Raw genomic sequence first — 18,261 nt, 5'->3', positions numbered from 1 at the left:
TTTTTTGTATTTCTTAGTAGAGACGGGGTTTCACCGTGTTAGCCAGGATGGTCTCGATCTCCTGACCTCGTGATCCGCCCATCTCGGCCTCCCAAAGTGCTGGGATTACAGGCTTGAGCCACCGCGCCCGGCCAAATTACGCTCTTAAATCATCCAGGTAGATCTTCTTCTATCATAACCAAAAATCAATGGAGCAAAAGATTTGCTAGAATGTCAAGCTAAAAAATGAAGTGACTGTATGAATTTTAAGTTCATATTACTTTACGTATATGAGTACCAATTTTTTTGTAATAAAATGCCTCAGCGCTACAACAAAAATGTGACCTAGATTAAATGGATAAATTTCCAGAAACACAACATCTACCAAGACTGAATCAGTAATAAACAGAAAATCTGAATAAACCTATAACTAGTGGGGAGATCGAATCAGTAATCAAAAACTTCTCAACAAAGAAAAGTCCTAGATCAGATGATTTTGCTGGTAAATTCTACCAAACATTTAAAGAACACCAATCCTTCTCAAACTCTTCCAAAAAATTGAAGAGGAGGAAACACTTCCTAACTCATTCTATGAAGCCAGCACTATCTCAATACCAAAACAAGGCAAACATATTATAAGAAAACTACAGACCAATATTCTGGATGAATGTATATTGATACAAAAATCCTCAAGTAATTAATAGCAAATTAAATTGAACATATTAATAGAATTATACACGATGACCAAGTGATATTTATTACTGGAATGCAAGGATAATTCAACATACGAAAATCAATTAATGTAATCACATTACCTGAACAAAATGAAACAAAAAACCCCAAATGATCATCTCAATTCATACAGAAAAAGCATTTAACAAAATTCAACACTTTCATGATTTAAAAAACCTTAAAACAACCCTAGTAACAGAAGTAAATTATCTCAGCATAATAAAGGCCATATATTAAAAATCCAGAGCCAACAACATATGCACTGGCAAAAGACTGAAAGCTAGTCTGGCCAACATGGTGAAACCCTGTCTCTACTAAAAATACAAAAATGAGCCAGGCATAGTGGCATGTGCCTGTAATCCCAGCTACTCAGGAGGCTGAGGTAGAAGAATCACTGGAACCTGGGAGGCAGAGGTTGCAGTGAGCCGAGATCACGCCACTGCACTCCAGCCTGGGTGACAGAGTGAGACTCCATCTAAAAAAAAAACCAAAAAACAAACAAACAAACAAACAAAAAACGACTGAAAGCTGGCCAAGCATGGTGACTCACACCTGTAATCCTAGCACTTTGGGAGGCCAAAATAGGCAGATCGCTTGAGCCTAGGCGTTCAGAACCAGCCTGGGCAACACAGTAGACCTCGTGTCTACTAAAAATTTTTAAAAATTACCCAGGTGTGGTGGTTCACACCTGTTAGTCCCAGTGACTCAAGAGGCTGAGGTTGGAAGATACTTTGAGCCCAGGAGGCTGAGGATGCGGTGAGGTGAGATGGTGGCAGTGCACTCAAGTCTGGGTGACAGAGTGAGACCCTGTCTCAAAGAAAAAGACTGAAAGAACTTTTGCTTTAAGATAGAAAAAAGATAAGGTTATGTACTTTTGCCATGTCTATTTAATATAGTATTGGAAATTTAGCCAGAGCAATTAAAAATAAATAAAAGGCATCCAAATTGGAAAGGAAAAGGTAAAATTATCTCTGTATACTGACAACATATGCTACATTCAGTAAACCTCAAAGATTCCCCACAAACTAACACACAAAAACTGTTAGAGCTAATAAATGCGGCAAAGTTTCAGGATACAAAATCAACAAAAAAGTCAGCTGCATTTCTACATACTACTAATGAATTATCCAAAAACGAAATTAAGGAAACAATTCCATTTACAATAGCAACAAAAAGAATAAAATACCCAGAAATTAACTTAACCAAGGAGGTAAAATACTTGTACAGTGAAAACTACAAAAGACAAAAGATTGCCAAAAGAAATTAAAGAACATATAAATAAATGGAAAAACATCCCATGTTCATGGACTAGAAGACTTATTATTAAGATGTCAACAATGCCCAAAGTGATCTACAGATTCAATGCAATCTATACCAAAACCCCAACTATGTTTTCTGCAGAAACAGAAAAATCCTTCTCAAATTCAAATTGAATCTCAAGGGATCCAAAATAGCCAAAATAATCTTGACAAACAACAACCCCAGAGGAGTCTCATTCCGTGGTTTCAAAACTTACTACGAAGCTATGGTAATCAGAACCGTGTGGTACTGACATTAAAGACAGACATAAAGACCAATGGAATAGAAAAAAGCCCAGAAATAAACTCTCACTTATATGGTCCAATAAGTTTTGACAAGAGTGCCAAAACCATTCCGTAAGAACAGAACAGTCTTTCCAACAAATGGTACTGAGAAAACCAGATACCCACATTCAAAAAAATAAATCTAAGCTAATACTATACACGAAAAATTAATTCAAAATGGATCAAAGACCTAAACACAAGCACTAAAACTGAAAAACACTTAGAAGAAAACATAAGGGAAAGACTTCATGACATAAAATTTGGAGATGATTTCTTTGATACGACACCAAAAGCACAGGCAACAAAAGAAAATGTAAGTTGGAGTTCATCAAAATTTAAAACTTTGGTGCATCAAAGGACAACAGAGTGAAAAACCCAAGAATGAGAGAAAATATCTGCAAATCATTTATGTGATAGGAGACTGATATCCAGAATTATATATAAAGAGCTCTAAAACTCAACAACAGAAAAGACAACCCAATTTAAAAATGGGCAAAAGACCTGAATAGACATTTCTCCAAAGATATACAGAGACCAGTAAGTACATGAAAAGATGCTCAACATCACTAATCATTAGAGAAATACAAACCAAAACCACAGTGAGATACCACTTCACACCTATTAATATGGCTATTATCAAAACAATAGAAAACAAGTGTTGACAAGTATATTAGTCCATTTTCACATTGTTATGAAGAACTACTGGAGACTAGATAATTTATGAAGAAAAGGGATTTCACTGACTCACAGTTCCACAGACTTAACAGGGAGCTTGACTGGAAGGCCTCAGGAAACTTACAATCATATCAAAAGGCAAAGGGGAAGCAAGCACATCTTACCATCGTGGAGCAGGAGAGAGAGAGCATGCAAAGGGCAAAGTGCCACACTTTCAAACAACCAGATCTCATGAGAACTCACTATTATGAGAACAGCAAGGGAGAAATCTGCCCCCACTATTCAATCACCTCCTACCAGGCCCCTCTCCCAACACATGGGGATTACAATTCGGATGAGATTTGGGTGGGGACACAGAGCCAAACCGTATCAACGTATCATATACCATATATATATGTGGGAAACTGGAACTCTTGTGAATTGTTGGTGGGAATGGAAAATTGTGCAACTGCAGTGGAAAAAGAATATGGTGCTTAATCAAAAAATTAAACACAGGACTACCATATAATCCAGCAATTCTACTTCTGGGTATATACACAAAGAACTGAAAGCAGGGACTCAAATAGATACTTGTCCACCCATGTTCATAGTAGCATTATTGGTAATAGGCAAGAGGTGGAAACAACTGAAGTGTCCATTGATGGTTAAATGAATTAACAAAATGTGGTACATACAATGAAATATTCAGAGTTAAAAAGGAACGAAACTCTGATACATGCTATGTGATGATTGGTATTAGGCGTCAACTTGACTGGACTGAGGAATGCCTAGATGGCTAGTATTGCTTCTGGGTGTGTCCGTGAGGGTATTGCCAGAGGAGACTGACATCTAAGTCAGTGGACTGGGAGAGGAAGATCCACGCTTAAATGGGGGTGGGCACCATCCAATCAGCTGCCAGTGCACTAAAACAAAGCAGGCAGAAGAAGCAAAGATAAGCGCGCTTGCTGAGTCTTCTGGCTTGCTTTCTCTTTTTCCTTATCAGATGCTTATATCTCCTCCTCCTGCCCATGTACATCAGACTCCAGGTTCTTTGGGCTCTGGATTCTGAGACTTGCACTAGCAGCCTCCTGGGGGCTCTCAGGCCTTGGGCCTCAGATTGAGGGCTGCACTGTTGGTTTCCCTGCTCTTGAGGCTTTCAAACTTGGGCTGAGCCATACCACTAGCTTCTCTTTCCCCAGCTTGCCAATAGATTATTGAGGGAATTCACCTTCTAACCATGTGAGCTGATTCTCCCTAATAAACTCTTGTATATATACATATATCATATGGTATATGATATATATATATCTCCATATCCTATTGGTTCTGTCCTTCTGACTAATACATGCTACAACATGGATGAAATGTGAAGATAGACACAAAGGTACAAACATTGTGTAACCCCTCTCATATGAGGTGCCTAGAATAGTGAAATTAATACGGAGAGTAGAATAGCAGTCACCAGGCATCAGGGGCAAGGAAAGATGAAAAATTATTAAGTTTGAGATGATAACAATGGCCGGGCACGGTGGCTCATGCTTGTAATCCCAGTGCTTTGGGAGGCCGAGGCAAGCAGATCACCTGAGGTCAGGAGTTTGAGACCAGCCTGACTAACATGGCGAAACCCCGTCTCTACTAAAAACACAAAAATTAGCCAGATGTGGTGGTGGGTACTTGTAATTCCAACTACTCGGGAGGCTGAAGCAGGAGAATCACTTGAACCCAGGAGGCAGAGGTTGCAGTGAGCCAAGATCACGCCATTGCACTCCAGCCTGGGCAATGAAGCGAGACTCTGTCTCAAAAAACACAAAAAGTTCTGGAGATAATTGTTACAGTCATACAACAATGTGAATGCATTTAATGCCACTGAACCTAAATTTTACGTTATGCATATTTTACCACAATAAAAAATTATGACTAGTATTTAGAATGTATCAGCAGACTAGATATTGAGAAGGAGATGGCTTTCAGGAGAAGAGATGCAAAAAACAAAAAATAGCATGAAGTCAGTGCAAACATTTTCTAGCTACATGTGCTTTATTCCACTTTGCACCTAAGTTAACTGTTAATAACATTTGGTACTGAGTGAGGGCCTACTATCTTTCTGTTTCCCAAGGAGCCCAACCAGTGGCCATGTTTTAAAACCAAAGGAAGCGAGGAGCAGTGGCTCACACATATAATCCTAAAACTTGGGGAGGCTGAAGCAAAGACGATCCGTTGACCCCAGGACTTCGAGACCAGCCTAGGCAACATTAAATTCTTTTAAAAAATCAGTGGCTGGGTGCAGTGGCTCACGCCTGTAATCCCAACACTTTGGGAGGCCAATGTGGGTGGATAACCTGAGGTCAGGAGCTCGAGACCAGCCTGGCCAACATGATGAAACCCTGTCTCTACTAAAAATACAAAAAATTAGTCGGGTGTGGTGGCAGGCGCCTGTAATCCCTGCTACTTAGGAGGCTGAGGCAGAAGAATTGCTTGAACTCAGTAGGCAAAGATTGCAGTGAGCCAAGATCTTGCTACTGCACTCCAGGCTGGGCAACAAGAGTAAAACTCCATCTCACGAAAAAAAAAAAAAAAAGAAAAGAAAAGAAATTAGTTACGCGTGGTGGCACATGCTTGTTGCCCCAGCTACCCAGGAGGCTGAGGTAGGAGGATTGCTTGACCTTGGAAGGTCAAGGTTGCAGTGAGCTATGATTATGCCACTGCACTCCAGCCTGGGCAACAGAGCAAGAGTTTGTCTCAAAAAAATAAATAAATAAAACAGGATAAAAAAATCCTTAAGAAAACTGATCTCTGAAGTTATTGTCTTAATGTGCTACTAATACAGATTTTCTGTATTCACACCTAAATTCTCAAATGTTAAACAAAAATGACTTCAACTCAAGTTACCCAAAAATAAACTGCAACTAATTTAGCACATAACTATTCAAAATAAGAAATTTATATCTAATAAAATAAATATTAGACATTTTTCATCTTTCTCTTTGAAATAGTATTTAAGGAATTTGTTTTAAAAATGATGCCATAAAGGCCAGGCATGGTGGCTCACACCTGTAATCCCAGCACTTTGGGAGGCCGAGGCTGATGTATTGCTTGAGCCCAGGAGTTTTGAGACCAGCCCAGGCAACACAGCAAAATCCCATCTCTACAAAAAAATACAAAAATTAGCTGGGTGTGGTGGTGTGTGCCTGTAGTCCCAGCTACTCAGGAGGCTGAGGTGGGATAATTGCCTGGGCCCAGGAAGTAGAGGCTGCAGTGAGTTGAGATTGCATCACTGCACTCCAGCCTGTGTGACAGAGTGAGACCCTGTCTCCAAAAATTAAAAATAAAAATTATGGTGTAAATGCAGACATTCCTCTCAGAAATGCAAAGAAAATAACATAAAAATCACCATAAAGAAACCTATTTAATTGTTTTATTTTTATTCTCTCAACTTTATTTATGGGAAAGAGCATGAGTTATACAGCTGGCAAGACTGCTTCAGAGTTCTACCATAGCAGTTTCTTCAATGTTAATTAGGGATACCATCATCTCTCTCATAGGTTTACCAGGAAGATTAAGTTAGATAAAGCAGAGTAGGCACAAAACAAATGCCAGCTCCCTTTTGTTTCTAGAAGTCAAAGTCCCTGAGTTTGAATCCTAACTCTACTTACTGGCTGTGTGATTTTGAACAAGTTACTAAATCTTTCTAGGCCTATTTTGTCACTTGTAAATGTGGATTGCAACAGCAGCTACTTCCTAGGGTTGTTATGTGTATTAAATAAAGCCTGTAAGTCTGGATTTAGAAAAGCACCTGGCAAATGATAAACAATAAATATTACTATGTCATTCTCCTCACAACCACCACCACCACCACCACCACAATCTTTCTGCTTCCCACTGCAGAGCATCTGCAGCTTTGTAACTGTTCATTTCTCATTTCATATCTTTTTTTTTTTTTGAGGCAGAGTCTCGCTCTGTCGCCCAGGCTGGAGTGCAGTGGCCAGATCTCAGCTCACTGCAAGCTCCGCCTCCCGGGTTCATGCCATTCTCCTGCCTCAGCCTCCCGAGTAGCTGGGACTACAGGCGCCCGCCACCTCACCCGGCTAGTTTTTTGTATTTCTTAGTAGAGACGGGGTTTCACGGTGTTCGCCAGGATGGTCTCGATCTCCTGACCTCGTGATCCGCCCGACTAGGCCTCCCAAAGTGCTGGGATTACAGGCTTGAGCCACCGCGCCCGGCCCTCATTTCATATCTTTAAGTCATCTACAGAAACATGAATGGTATGTTTTACCAGGAGGCCCATTCTTTTCCTTTTTTTTTTTTTTTTTTTTCTGCTTCTCTTTAGTAAAAAACAGAATACTACACAATAAGTAAATGCTCACTGAATTAAAGAACAAATAATATGTCATAAATTTTTTTTTGTTTTGAGACAGAGTCTCGCTCTGTCACCCAGGCTGGAGTGCAGTGGTGTGATCTCAATCTTGGCTCACTGCAACCTCCGCCTCCCGGGTTCAAACAATTCTTGTGCCTCAGCCTCCCAAGTAGCTGGGATTACAGGCGCCTGCTAATTTTTGTATTTTTAGTAGAGATGGGATTTCACCATATTGGCCAGGCTGGTCTCGAACTCATGATCTCAAGCTATCCACCTGCCTCAGCCTCCCAAAGTGCTGAGATTACAGGCGTGAGCCACTGCATCTGGCTAAATTTCAAAAAAAATTTTTTTAAAAAGAACAAATGAATGGAAATAGGTGGACAGGTAGCAGCACAGACTGGTCCTACAGAACTTTTCTTGCTTCTCCAACCTAAAATGCTTGTATTGCAAAGATAATATAACAATCTCACCATATCTCCAAGGACAAATACTGATTCTAACCCACTAAGTCAGGACTGGACTGGATTATTTTTTAATTCATCTAATAAATATCTACTGATTGAAAGTCAGTAAACTGACTGAAAGTTTGATGCCAAGCACAAAGGGCTCCTGAAATTTCAATTCACTGTTAGGCTTTACTTTCCCTCTCCGATGTAACTATCTCACTCTCCTCAAACCTTCATCATCTATCCCTATTTCACCCTTCACAATGTTTATATTTTCTATATGAAGTATGAGCCAATCAGTTGTAAATTTCTTCATGCTCTCACCACTAACTTCATAAACCAACCTCTGTCTGGCCCTACCCACCGAAGAGCAAATCCTCAACATGTTGTAGATCCCATCCCTTTGGCTTTCTCAAGGATTTTTCTCTTCCTTTGTTCAATCCTCCCTTTCTCCTAAAACTTCTTTTCTAGAGGAGCACCCATACCACTATATAAAGACAATAGTATTTCCCATCCTCAAAAAGGCATCCATAACCACCATCTCCATCTAATAATTGCTATAATATTTTTCTGTTTTCATGGCAAAAGTTCTTCAAAAAGCCATCTCCACTTCCTCCCTTCATATTCTACTTTCAATGCATTCCCATCTGGCTTTTGTATCCATTGCTCCACTCAATCAGCTTTTTTCAATGACACTGTTATAGCCAAGTCCAATGGTCCCTTTCCTAACCATATCTTACTGACAGTATTTTACATAGGTGATAACCCCTTTCACAAAATACACTCCTCTTTTGACTTCCAAGAGACCATATTTTCCTGGTTTTCTTTTTATTTACCTCTCTGCTCACTCCTTGGCAACTGGTACTGGGTCCTCCTCTGCTTGACCTCAAGGGCTCAGCCCTGAGTCCATTCTCTTCCCTTGGTAATCTCACCCATTCCCATGGCTTCCCATTGTGCTCCTTACATGACCTGCAAAGCTCGACATCATCTATTCCTTAAGTTCCTCATCAGCATTTTTTTTTTTTTAATGGAGATGGGGTCTCAGCTCTGTCACTCTGGCTGGAGTACAGTGTCTATTCGCAGGCATGATCATAACATGCTCAGCCTACCGAGTAGCTGGGACAACAGGGCTGTGCCACTGCACCTGCCTTTCCCATCTTTTTATGTGACTCTTCCCTTGTCCACTATACTGCAGTTCCTTCAGTTTGCTGAATAGGTCCCTTCTTACCTCAATGGCTTTGTCCATGCTGTTCTACTTCCTGCAGCATTTTTCTCTCTGTTCTTTGAAGAACTGACTCCTCAACCTTGATGTGCCATCTATGTCACTTCTCAGATGCCTTCTCATACCTTCTTCTCCCACCCCCATTTTTTATATTATCCCTCCTTATCTCCTTCATAGCCCTTGCCACAAATCATGCTTTTTTGTTTTGTTTTGTTTTTGTCACTGGCCTACTCTTTACATACCATGAGGGTAAGGAGCACAACATCACTGATGTAAACTTGGCACCCAGCACAGCCACAGACAAATAACAGGCACTCGGTGTTTGCTGAATTAATCAATGATCTGGGACTCATTTACTCACTCATTAACAAACATTTATTGAGTACTTCATAGGTGCCAGGTATTTGTGCTGGATGCTGAATACAAAAACAAATCAGAGGCAATCTCAAGATCTTTACAACCTAATGGGGAACAAAGACAAAGACAATACTGTGTGATAAGTGCTATGACAGTCAGGGTGAGACCACTTTTAACCAATACAGCCTTTTGGAGGGTGTGTAATGGAAAATATTTCCCTGGGTTCAGCTTCACTAGAACCCATTAATTTAAATGTTGGTCCTGTTTTTTTTCATGCCAGATGGCTAAAATCACATCAATTACAAGGCAAGACAAATTTTCATGCAAAGTATGAGGGAAACTGTAAAACTGACATGTAATATTCCAAAGCAGCTACTTACTACTCTCATATCTATTCGTTCCCATCAGTATATAAGTAAATAAAAAACTAGGGAAAGAAACATTTTGGTTTGAATCTGTTCTTAAGTAGGAACAATACATATGACTAATTTAAAAATATTTTCCAAAGTTCTTACACCCATTATATCTAAATTTGATACCATCATCTAAAGATTGAAGGCACTGGATTAAAAAAAAAAAGTACTGCTGCATTAAGAAATAGTATTCATTTATTTTTTAATTCATCTAACAAATATCTACTGAGCACCCACATGCCCTAGGGCTGAGGATACAGCAGCAATCAAGGCAGAAAAAAATCCTTACCCTCATGGAGCTTGGAACTGAATTGTAAAAACAAATAATAAACTAAGATAAGATATAAATGAAATCATAATTAGGAAGTCAGTAGATTGGCTGGGCACAGTGGCTCATGTCTGTAATCCCAGCACTTTGGGAGGCCAAGGCAAGTGGATCACTTGAGGTCAGGAGCTCCAGGCCAGCCTGGCCAACATAGTGAAACCCCTTATCTCTACGAAAAAAACAAAAATTAGCCAGGTGTGGTGGTACATGCCTGTGGTCCTAGCTACTCAGGAGGCTGAGGCAGGAGAATTACCTGAGCCCAGGAGGCAGAGGTTGCAGTGAACTGAGATCACAAGAGATCACGCCACACACTCCAGCCTGGGCAACAGAGACTCCGTCTCTCTCAAAAAAAAAAAAAAAAAAGATTCCCATAAGATCATAAATTCCAATTTACATACCTCTGAATCCCCAATACCTAGCCTAGAACTTTTTATATATGAGACACAATATATGCTTGTTGCAGTAAAGGGAATATAGCTATAAATGCTAAGTAATTACTATATATGCTTAATTTCTACTGAAATGGAACAAACTTTCTTTTTTTCTATATCTAACACTATTTTACAAAATCACATCGCTTGGGGTATTTTTCTAGCTGCATTCCCAGCACAACCCAATTAATACCTATGTTTATAAGCCCTTTGCTTCTGAGAAGCTCAAGGATTTTTACAGATATTATCTCATTAATACTTATAACATCTCTAAGGTAAATGAGGGAAAAAGATGAAATTATGAATCCATAATCCACATGAATCCATGAATTCATAAATTCCACAAATTCCACTCAGCAAAAATTCCAACCATTTTGCAATTTGTGATGCATTTTGTGCATCATTTTCTTTCTGAATCCACCTAAGGTACCTATTTACTCATTGTAACTGGATGTGCTGGCCTTTACCAAAAATGTTTTCATTATTTACTTAAGAAAGCAAAAATTTCAGAAAGTGTTACAGTAAGCAAAATACAGAACAATGTAAGAACGATGAATTTAATCTCCAAATACTATTTCGGCTAACAACAAGAAGACTGGAAAATATTTAGGAATTAGACACATCATTTTCTTCAAACTTTAGCAATCAGAGACCAACAGCCCAGTGTCAGCTTTAGCTTCTTTCTGCTCCCGGTAATTTGGTTCTTTTGTGCTAGGATTTTCTAGTAAACTTTAGTGACTGCCCACCTAGGAACCATTTTCCTCCTCTTTTTTTAAAATAAATTTTATTATATACATTTAAGGTATACAACATGATGTGATGAGATACATCCAGATAGTAAAAAGGTTACTATAGTAAAGCAAATTAACCTATCTATTGTCTCACATAGTTACCCGTTTTTGTGGCAAGAGGAACTAAACTCTGCTCATTTAGCACGAATCCCAAATAAAGTATAATTTTATTCTGCAGAGTCCTCATGTTGTAGATTACACTTCTAGACTTACTCATCCTACATATCACTACTTTCCCTTTTCCTTTGTTAATAGAATCCCACCTTTAGTCAGCCAAAATTGTGCTCAGCCCCAGGAGATAAATCATGATTGATTAGATAATCCCAACCCCCTTTGCCTATAATTGTCATGGTCTAAAACTGGCCAGTAAATTGAAGGAAGTTGCTGGAGGTCCCTTCCTCCCTGATAGGAGGGTGGCAAGAGTAGAGTAGGCTCTTTTGCCCCCCAGCCAGTTTCTTTGTGCTTAGGAAGTTGTCAGGTTGAGACCTGATAATTAGAACTGAGATACTATCTTCTGACATGAGGGGAAGACCAAGAGAACTTCCATGATCCTGTCTCTGCACCCAGACATAAATCACTGAGTCTCATAGCTTCTGTTTAGATGAAATAAATGTTATTTTCACCTAAGTCACTGGGGGTCAAATACTCTGTTCCTTGAAGCTGAAAGAACCGTAATTAATACAGATGGACCAAAAAATCAGGCAAGAAGGGAGGAAGAGATTAATCATTGAGCGCTATGACTTCTCAGATCTCATTTAATCTTGACAACAGCCCAATAAAAGCTATTAATCTTTTTTGGTTTCTTTTTACAGATTATAAAACTAAGGCTTAGTAAAGTTATGTAATTAATAGTAACAAAGCTGACATTTTATTCTAGACCTGGCACCAAATCTCAAAAATATAAAATCTCCTTCCCTCCTTATTTACAACTCTAAACAAACAAACAAACAAAAAAACTAGATGCGTTTTTAGCTAACAAAATTTGGGGAGAGCTAAGGAATCTCATTCTTACAACCTTGTCATAAAAATCTACAGACTTCATCTCTACTTTGTATCAAAGTTATACAGGAGAAAAGACAAAAATATGTGTGCATGTGTATAAAGAGTTCCAGAATGTTTTGTATAATGGCAAAAATCTCACAGAAAAAAGTGGAATGGATTCTAAGTGTAATATTTTTCAAGAATTAAATGTAATTTTTATTTTTATTTTTTGTATTTAAATGCATTTTTCAATAAATAATGAAATAAAAGTTAATGACAAATATTTCCTAAACTGAAAGAATAACTTCCTTATTTCAAACTATTACAAGTAGCTATCAATACAGAAACCACAAAGTTTACACTTCCTCAATTCTCATCTCTTCATAAAAACTGATTCAGCGTAAATCATGGCAACAAAAAAAAAGTGTATATACTATCTAAGAATCAGTGAGGTCATTTTTTATACAGAAATTTACTAGAACTGGGTTTTCAAAAATGCTATTTATGTCAACTCAACCAGACATATATTCACCTTACATTGCCTTTATTACTATCTAATTCAGCATTACAAAATGTGCATGCCAGATTTCTGAGCTTATGCATGCAACTTACCTTCCCACATGCTCTGCAGTGATGCCTCCTTTTGGTGAATGTAAACCTGGCTTCACATTTCATGCAATTTGGAGCCTGAGAATCCGGTACCCACACTGGAGCCACCTCACCCAGAGTGGTGAATGGCTTTCTGGCAGAAATTCCAAACTGACCAGCTCTGAGATCATTATCTGGGCTATCTGGAGCTAACGCAAGGCATGGTCTACTGGAGATCTCAGCCTCATAACTTTCTAAATGTTCCCCATTTGTATCAACATTAGAGATGTTTCCCAAAGATGCACCGCATACATTGGTTGCTGAGTTTTCCCCTAATTTTGCTTTCCCAAGAATATCATTTTTATTTTTAGTATTATTTCCACTGTTTGCAGGAAGGTCATTTTGTAAATGGTCTGATAATGGCTTTGGAATTTGAAGTTTAAGATTAGAAGGTTGCTTGGGTCTTGCACCACCAAAAGGAACACTGATAGATGGCAGGCTTGCTACTACCTTGGGGGAAGACTGCCCAAGCACTGATGGAACTTGACTACAGAAATTACGTAAATAATTTTTCTTCATTAGGTCACCAGTGCTATTTAAAAGTAGTCCGCTCCCTTCTGTGGCCTCATTTCCTCTCTGTTCATAAATATTTGAGTAGCATTCTGACTTGCTTTCCTCTATTTCTTTTTCTTCTGTTACTGAATCTTCTTTGGAGGGTAAAGTCTTTGGAACAAAAGAAACACCTGGGCCCTGCATTCCATAGGAATCACAACCATTATATAGAGAATTTGCTGCTGGTGTATCTATAACAGTGGAGAAATCACATTCTTCACTTTCACTGATGCAAGTTCCTTTTAAATCTAGACCTGCATCTGCCAATCCAACACACTGTCCTCCACTATCACCATTAGTGTCCTCAGGCTGACTAATCTGTAGAAACTTTTCCTTTTCTTCGTTTACTTGGCTATCATTCATCTCATTTAGTTTAGTCAACTTCCAATTAGTCATGTCCTGAGATTCAGAGAAACGCTCTGTCATATTAAGGAATTCTGTAGTGCCAAGAATTTCTTCATGTTCATAACCTTCATTTTCATCAGCCCTAACTTCACTAGGCACAATGCAATCTGAAAACCGTTCACAGTCATTATTCCTTCCAGACCCATTAGGCACGTCTGGTTTGAGAAGCAAAGGTAAACCAGACCGGAGGGATTCTTCAGTTGTGCTCTCCTCTGCTGGCTCTTTCTTCGTCAAAATCCCCTCACTCATGTGGGAAAAGGAATTTGGACTCCCTAGATCTGTCCTAGGAGAGCTGATTTTGCCAGTGAGGTCCTCATCTGGTATATAGTTCTCTTGCTTTCTAACAGCAGGACCTCCATCTGTTCCATGGGATGAGATTACTGAATCAACTGTTAAATTTGTAATTGCAGATATGGAGGGGTCTCTACCTATACTTCCATCATCCTTTAATTGTGAAGGGGAACAGACACTGGCTAGACTATCAGATGAAGTAGCACACAGATGGTTAACAGAATTCCCCTCTATTTTCGGTCTATTCAACGGATCCAATTGTTTCTCTGAGTTCATATCTTTTTCAGTGGACTCATTTATACTAAAACTAAATTGATCAGTTTGTCTGTTTTCATTATCCAGTGAACAGCTAAAAGCATCCATAAGGGATTGACTATTATAATTATTACAATCCTGTAAATCGTTTTGTAATGTCCTTTTGTCACAGTTATGCATGACGGCTACAACAAGAACATTCTTCTCATCTGGCAGACAAGTCAGGTTTCCACATTTCTTCTCTCCCACTTCAACAGCACTGCATTGATCATCACGACTATAGTTTCTCTTAATTAACTGATCTTCTGCAACAGCATTTTCATCAATCCACATTGTGGCAATCTCTGGATTTAGATTACAGTCTTGTCCATTAGCACAATGATCCTCTTCCTCTGTGGTCAGGGGAGCTGAATGAGCCAGGGAGAAGACTTTCAGTTGTGGTTGTGACTCATTAGAAACTGCAGATTCATTCACACTGGCCAAAGTAGGGTTAAATGACAGCCGGTGAGAAGAGGGATCTAGAATCTTATTCCACTTTGTATCCAATAAAGTAGAAGAAACTGTTTCATCTGGAAAAAAATAAGTAATTACAATAAGTTTGCTTGTAACACTAGAAAAGCTTATGACTAAGTTAATCAACATTTCTAACTATCCTTTGAAAATTAAATATTCCAAGGATATTAGATTTCTAATTCGGGGCTAAAAATAAGAAAACATATTTCAGACAATTCTCTGCAATTATATGTCACCAAATGGTAATATCTCAGACTATTCCAAACAACCAGAGAATTCTACCTCAATCTAATAACATAATTAAACTGACCCATAGGTGAACGGGACCCAGAAGAGGGGAAAGCACCCTTGGATTGAGCAAAGCCAGGACAGGTGCTAATCTAATGGATTAGATGGAAAAAATATTAGAACAGTGGCTAGGATAAGTAATTAAGTAGGAGGGAAAATGAAATTTTCTGTAGAGACTGAATGTTCTACAATCTATATCATAATTGGGATGTGGGTTTAAGTGATATACCCATTTGTCAAAACTGGACAGTTAAGATCTATGCATTCTAATATATATAAAGTTTACCTTTTAAAAAGCTGTAAAAAAATAAGAGTGAAGCAGGAAGTGAGAAGGTGATAAAGATATAAATGAAACAAAATGGCAGCATATGAAATGCTGTGAAAGCTGGATGATGGGTACACTGGGGTTTATTACACTTTTTACTTAAAAATATTTTAAATTTGCCCAACACATGTTAAAAGAACGTTTGCCACGGTATGTGAAATTCTGCTTGTAACCATGTCACAAGCAGATATTGTATTTGTCACAATACAAAATACTGTATTGTATTTGTCACAATACAAAATATTAATCAGGTTCATATTTATATTATTATCTAAGGACACTGGGCAAAAAGTGTTCATTCATCATATTAAATCAACCTTCTTATAGTCTACCAGTAAGCATAATTTCATATAATGTTTCTGTTTAGTTTTTAACAGATCATAACTACAATGGCTAAGTTATTCTCTCAAGTTACAGGGCTATTGCATATGTCTAAGTAAATCAGAGAAATAAGGAACAATGCATTCAGTGCTTTTCCTGCTTTCTTCCTCCAGTATCTCTGATAATCGTGGCCCTGAAATTATGCAGATATATTTGTAACCTCAATCCTCATCTGTAACATTAATCTTCAATGTTTCCATAGCACTTTAATCAAAACTTTATTAAGGCATTTACTACACTGAAATGCAATAGTTTATTTACCCTTCTCTTTCAACCACTGAATGATTTCTGAAGGCAGAAATCATTTCTGTCAATATAAGTCCTCACTTTGCATAGTGCCTGATAGGTAGCAGATATACAATAAATATATAAGTGAATATCTACCATAGTAAAATCATCAGGATTGAGGAACGTGAAGATTAAACGATAGCTCTTGCCTCTAAGAAGGATACAATCTCATTGGGAGAATAAGAGATACATACAAACATCTAATTAGCAGTATGGAGTAGCATAGGTACAGTAAGTCCTCACTTAACATTGTTGATAGGTTCTTGGAAACTGCAATTATAAGCAAAACAACTCACTGTATAAAGAAGCCAATTTTACTATAAGCTAATTGATATAAATAACAGTTAAGGTTCTCCAGCATACAAATTTAAGCATACATCAATTTGCTTAAAGTCACAGTTTCCAGGAACTTATCAAAGACATCAAGTGAGGACTCAGTGTATCTGAAAACTATTATGTAGGAGTAGAAAATAAATTCAGAGGAGAAAGATATTTTTCAGGATGAGGCAAGTGAGCTTGAATTCATAGAGGCAGGAAGAACTGGGCTACGCTTCAAAGACAGTTTTATGTAAGTTTGGAAAAGAAAGCATTAATAAATAGAGGAATAAGGAAAAGCATATCCCCAAATACAAGAATTTAAGGAAGCAGTAAGTAAATCAGTTTGGGTTGAGAAAAGAATTAGTGTAAAGAAGTAGTTGTTGTTTAAAAGGGCATAAAACTCAGATTGTGTGAAGAATGGGCTTAGTATCCTCTGAAATGTCAAATCCTGAATTTACCAAATTTGAACCAGTAGAGATTTTACAGACATTTGAAGTTTAGTAACACAGGCTTCCTTAAAAGAAAAGAAAAGGAAAAAAAAGCAAATAAGTCATATTTCCAATATGGTTCCTGGAAACAAAAAAATAGTTACAGCTTCTTACAAGAATATTTAGCGATGTTCAAACAGAAATGATCGGGTATTAAAATTTTCATTATTCAACTGCCTCCTACCTGGGCATAATGTTAATTGCCTAGTGTCATCACAGTCTGTGGTATATTTTTTCATTTAAATAAGAAAATAGGCCGGGCGCGGTGGCTCAAGCCTGTAATCCCAGCACTTTGGGAGGCCGAGACGGGCGGATCACGAGGTCAGGAGATCGAGACCATCCTGGCTAACATGGTGAAACCCCGTCTCTACTAAAAATACAAAAAAAAAAACTAGCCGGGCGTGGTGGCGGGCGCCTGTAGTCCCAGCTACTCGGAGGCTGAGGCAGGAGAATGGCGTGAACCTGGGAGGCGGAGCTTGCAGTGAGCCGAGATCGCGCCACTGCACTCCAGCCTGGGTGACACAGCGCGAGACTCCGTCTCAAAAAAAAAAAAAAAAAAAGAAAATAAATTAACACAAAATGAAAAATCATTTTATTTAAAGTATATTCTCTAAGATACCACGAGGCTTGAAGTGGTAGTTTTTAATGCAACTGGTAGTGAGATTCAAAAAAATAGTTCAAACAAATGAACCACAAAGTTAAAACGAAGAAGCTGGTTTCAGAAATCCTTCTCCTTCTAAAGGAGTTATTATTTTGTAAGCAATTGCTCTATTTTCTAACTAAAATATTTTTACTGATTCAACAAAAATGTATTGAAATACAACTATACACAAAGCACCCTAATAGAATCTACAGAAGTCACAAAGAGACAAATGTAATGAACCAAGAGTTTGATTAGAGTCAGTGGTATTCTAGCACAGTATTCACATGATTAGGTGTAATACACATCTAGGTACTTATGACTCAAAGAACTGTGATACACAGAGGGCTAAATCTAATAAAAGATTAAGAAAATACTTATACAAACAGTTGAAACTCAGAAAATAATATACTTTCCAGCTTGGTATGTACAAAGCCCACCTGGATGAGATAAAACCCCAAATGATTCACATTTACATGAATCGGGAATGAGTCTAGGAATATAGGTTAGTGTTAGGTCATCAATGGTAAAATATGAGAAGAGCAGGCCATTCTGGTAGCCTTCCTCTCTCTCTTCCCTCCTTACTGTCATGATCCCATAT

At 38.3% G+C, this 18,261-nt stretch overlaps 1 protein-coding gene and 1 pseudogene across 2 annotated transcripts in view; one reads left to right on the top strand and one right to left on the bottom strand.

The window, feature by feature from the left end:
* The window catches only part of LOC112629383, a 1,223-nt pseudogene extending 994 nt beyond the window's left edge, over positions 1-229 (top strand).
* ZFYVE9 (zinc finger FYVE-type containing 9) overlaps positions 1-18,261 on the bottom strand; it is a 202,921-nt gene that overhangs the window by 100,914 nt on the left and 83,746 nt on the right. For both annotated transcript variants that reach the window (XM_025392920.1, XM_025392930.1), the window contains exon 4: positions 12,881-14,988. In XM_025392920.1, coding sequence (XP_025248705.1) covers positions 12,881-14,988 — 2,108 coding nt within the window. The remainder of the gene's footprint in view (positions 1-12,880; positions 14,989-18,261) is intronic.

The sequence above is a fragment of the Theropithecus gelada genome, chromosome 1, assembly GCF_003255815.1.
Source record: "Theropithecus gelada isolate Dixy chromosome 1, Tgel_1.0, whole genome shotgun sequence".
In the NCBI taxonomy this organism is placed as follows: domain Eukaryota; kingdom Metazoa; phylum Chordata; class Mammalia; order Primates; family Cercopithecidae; genus Theropithecus; species Theropithecus gelada.
The sequence above is the reverse complement of the archived record's forward strand: the minus strand, read 5'-3'. Positions and strand labels throughout refer to the sequence as shown.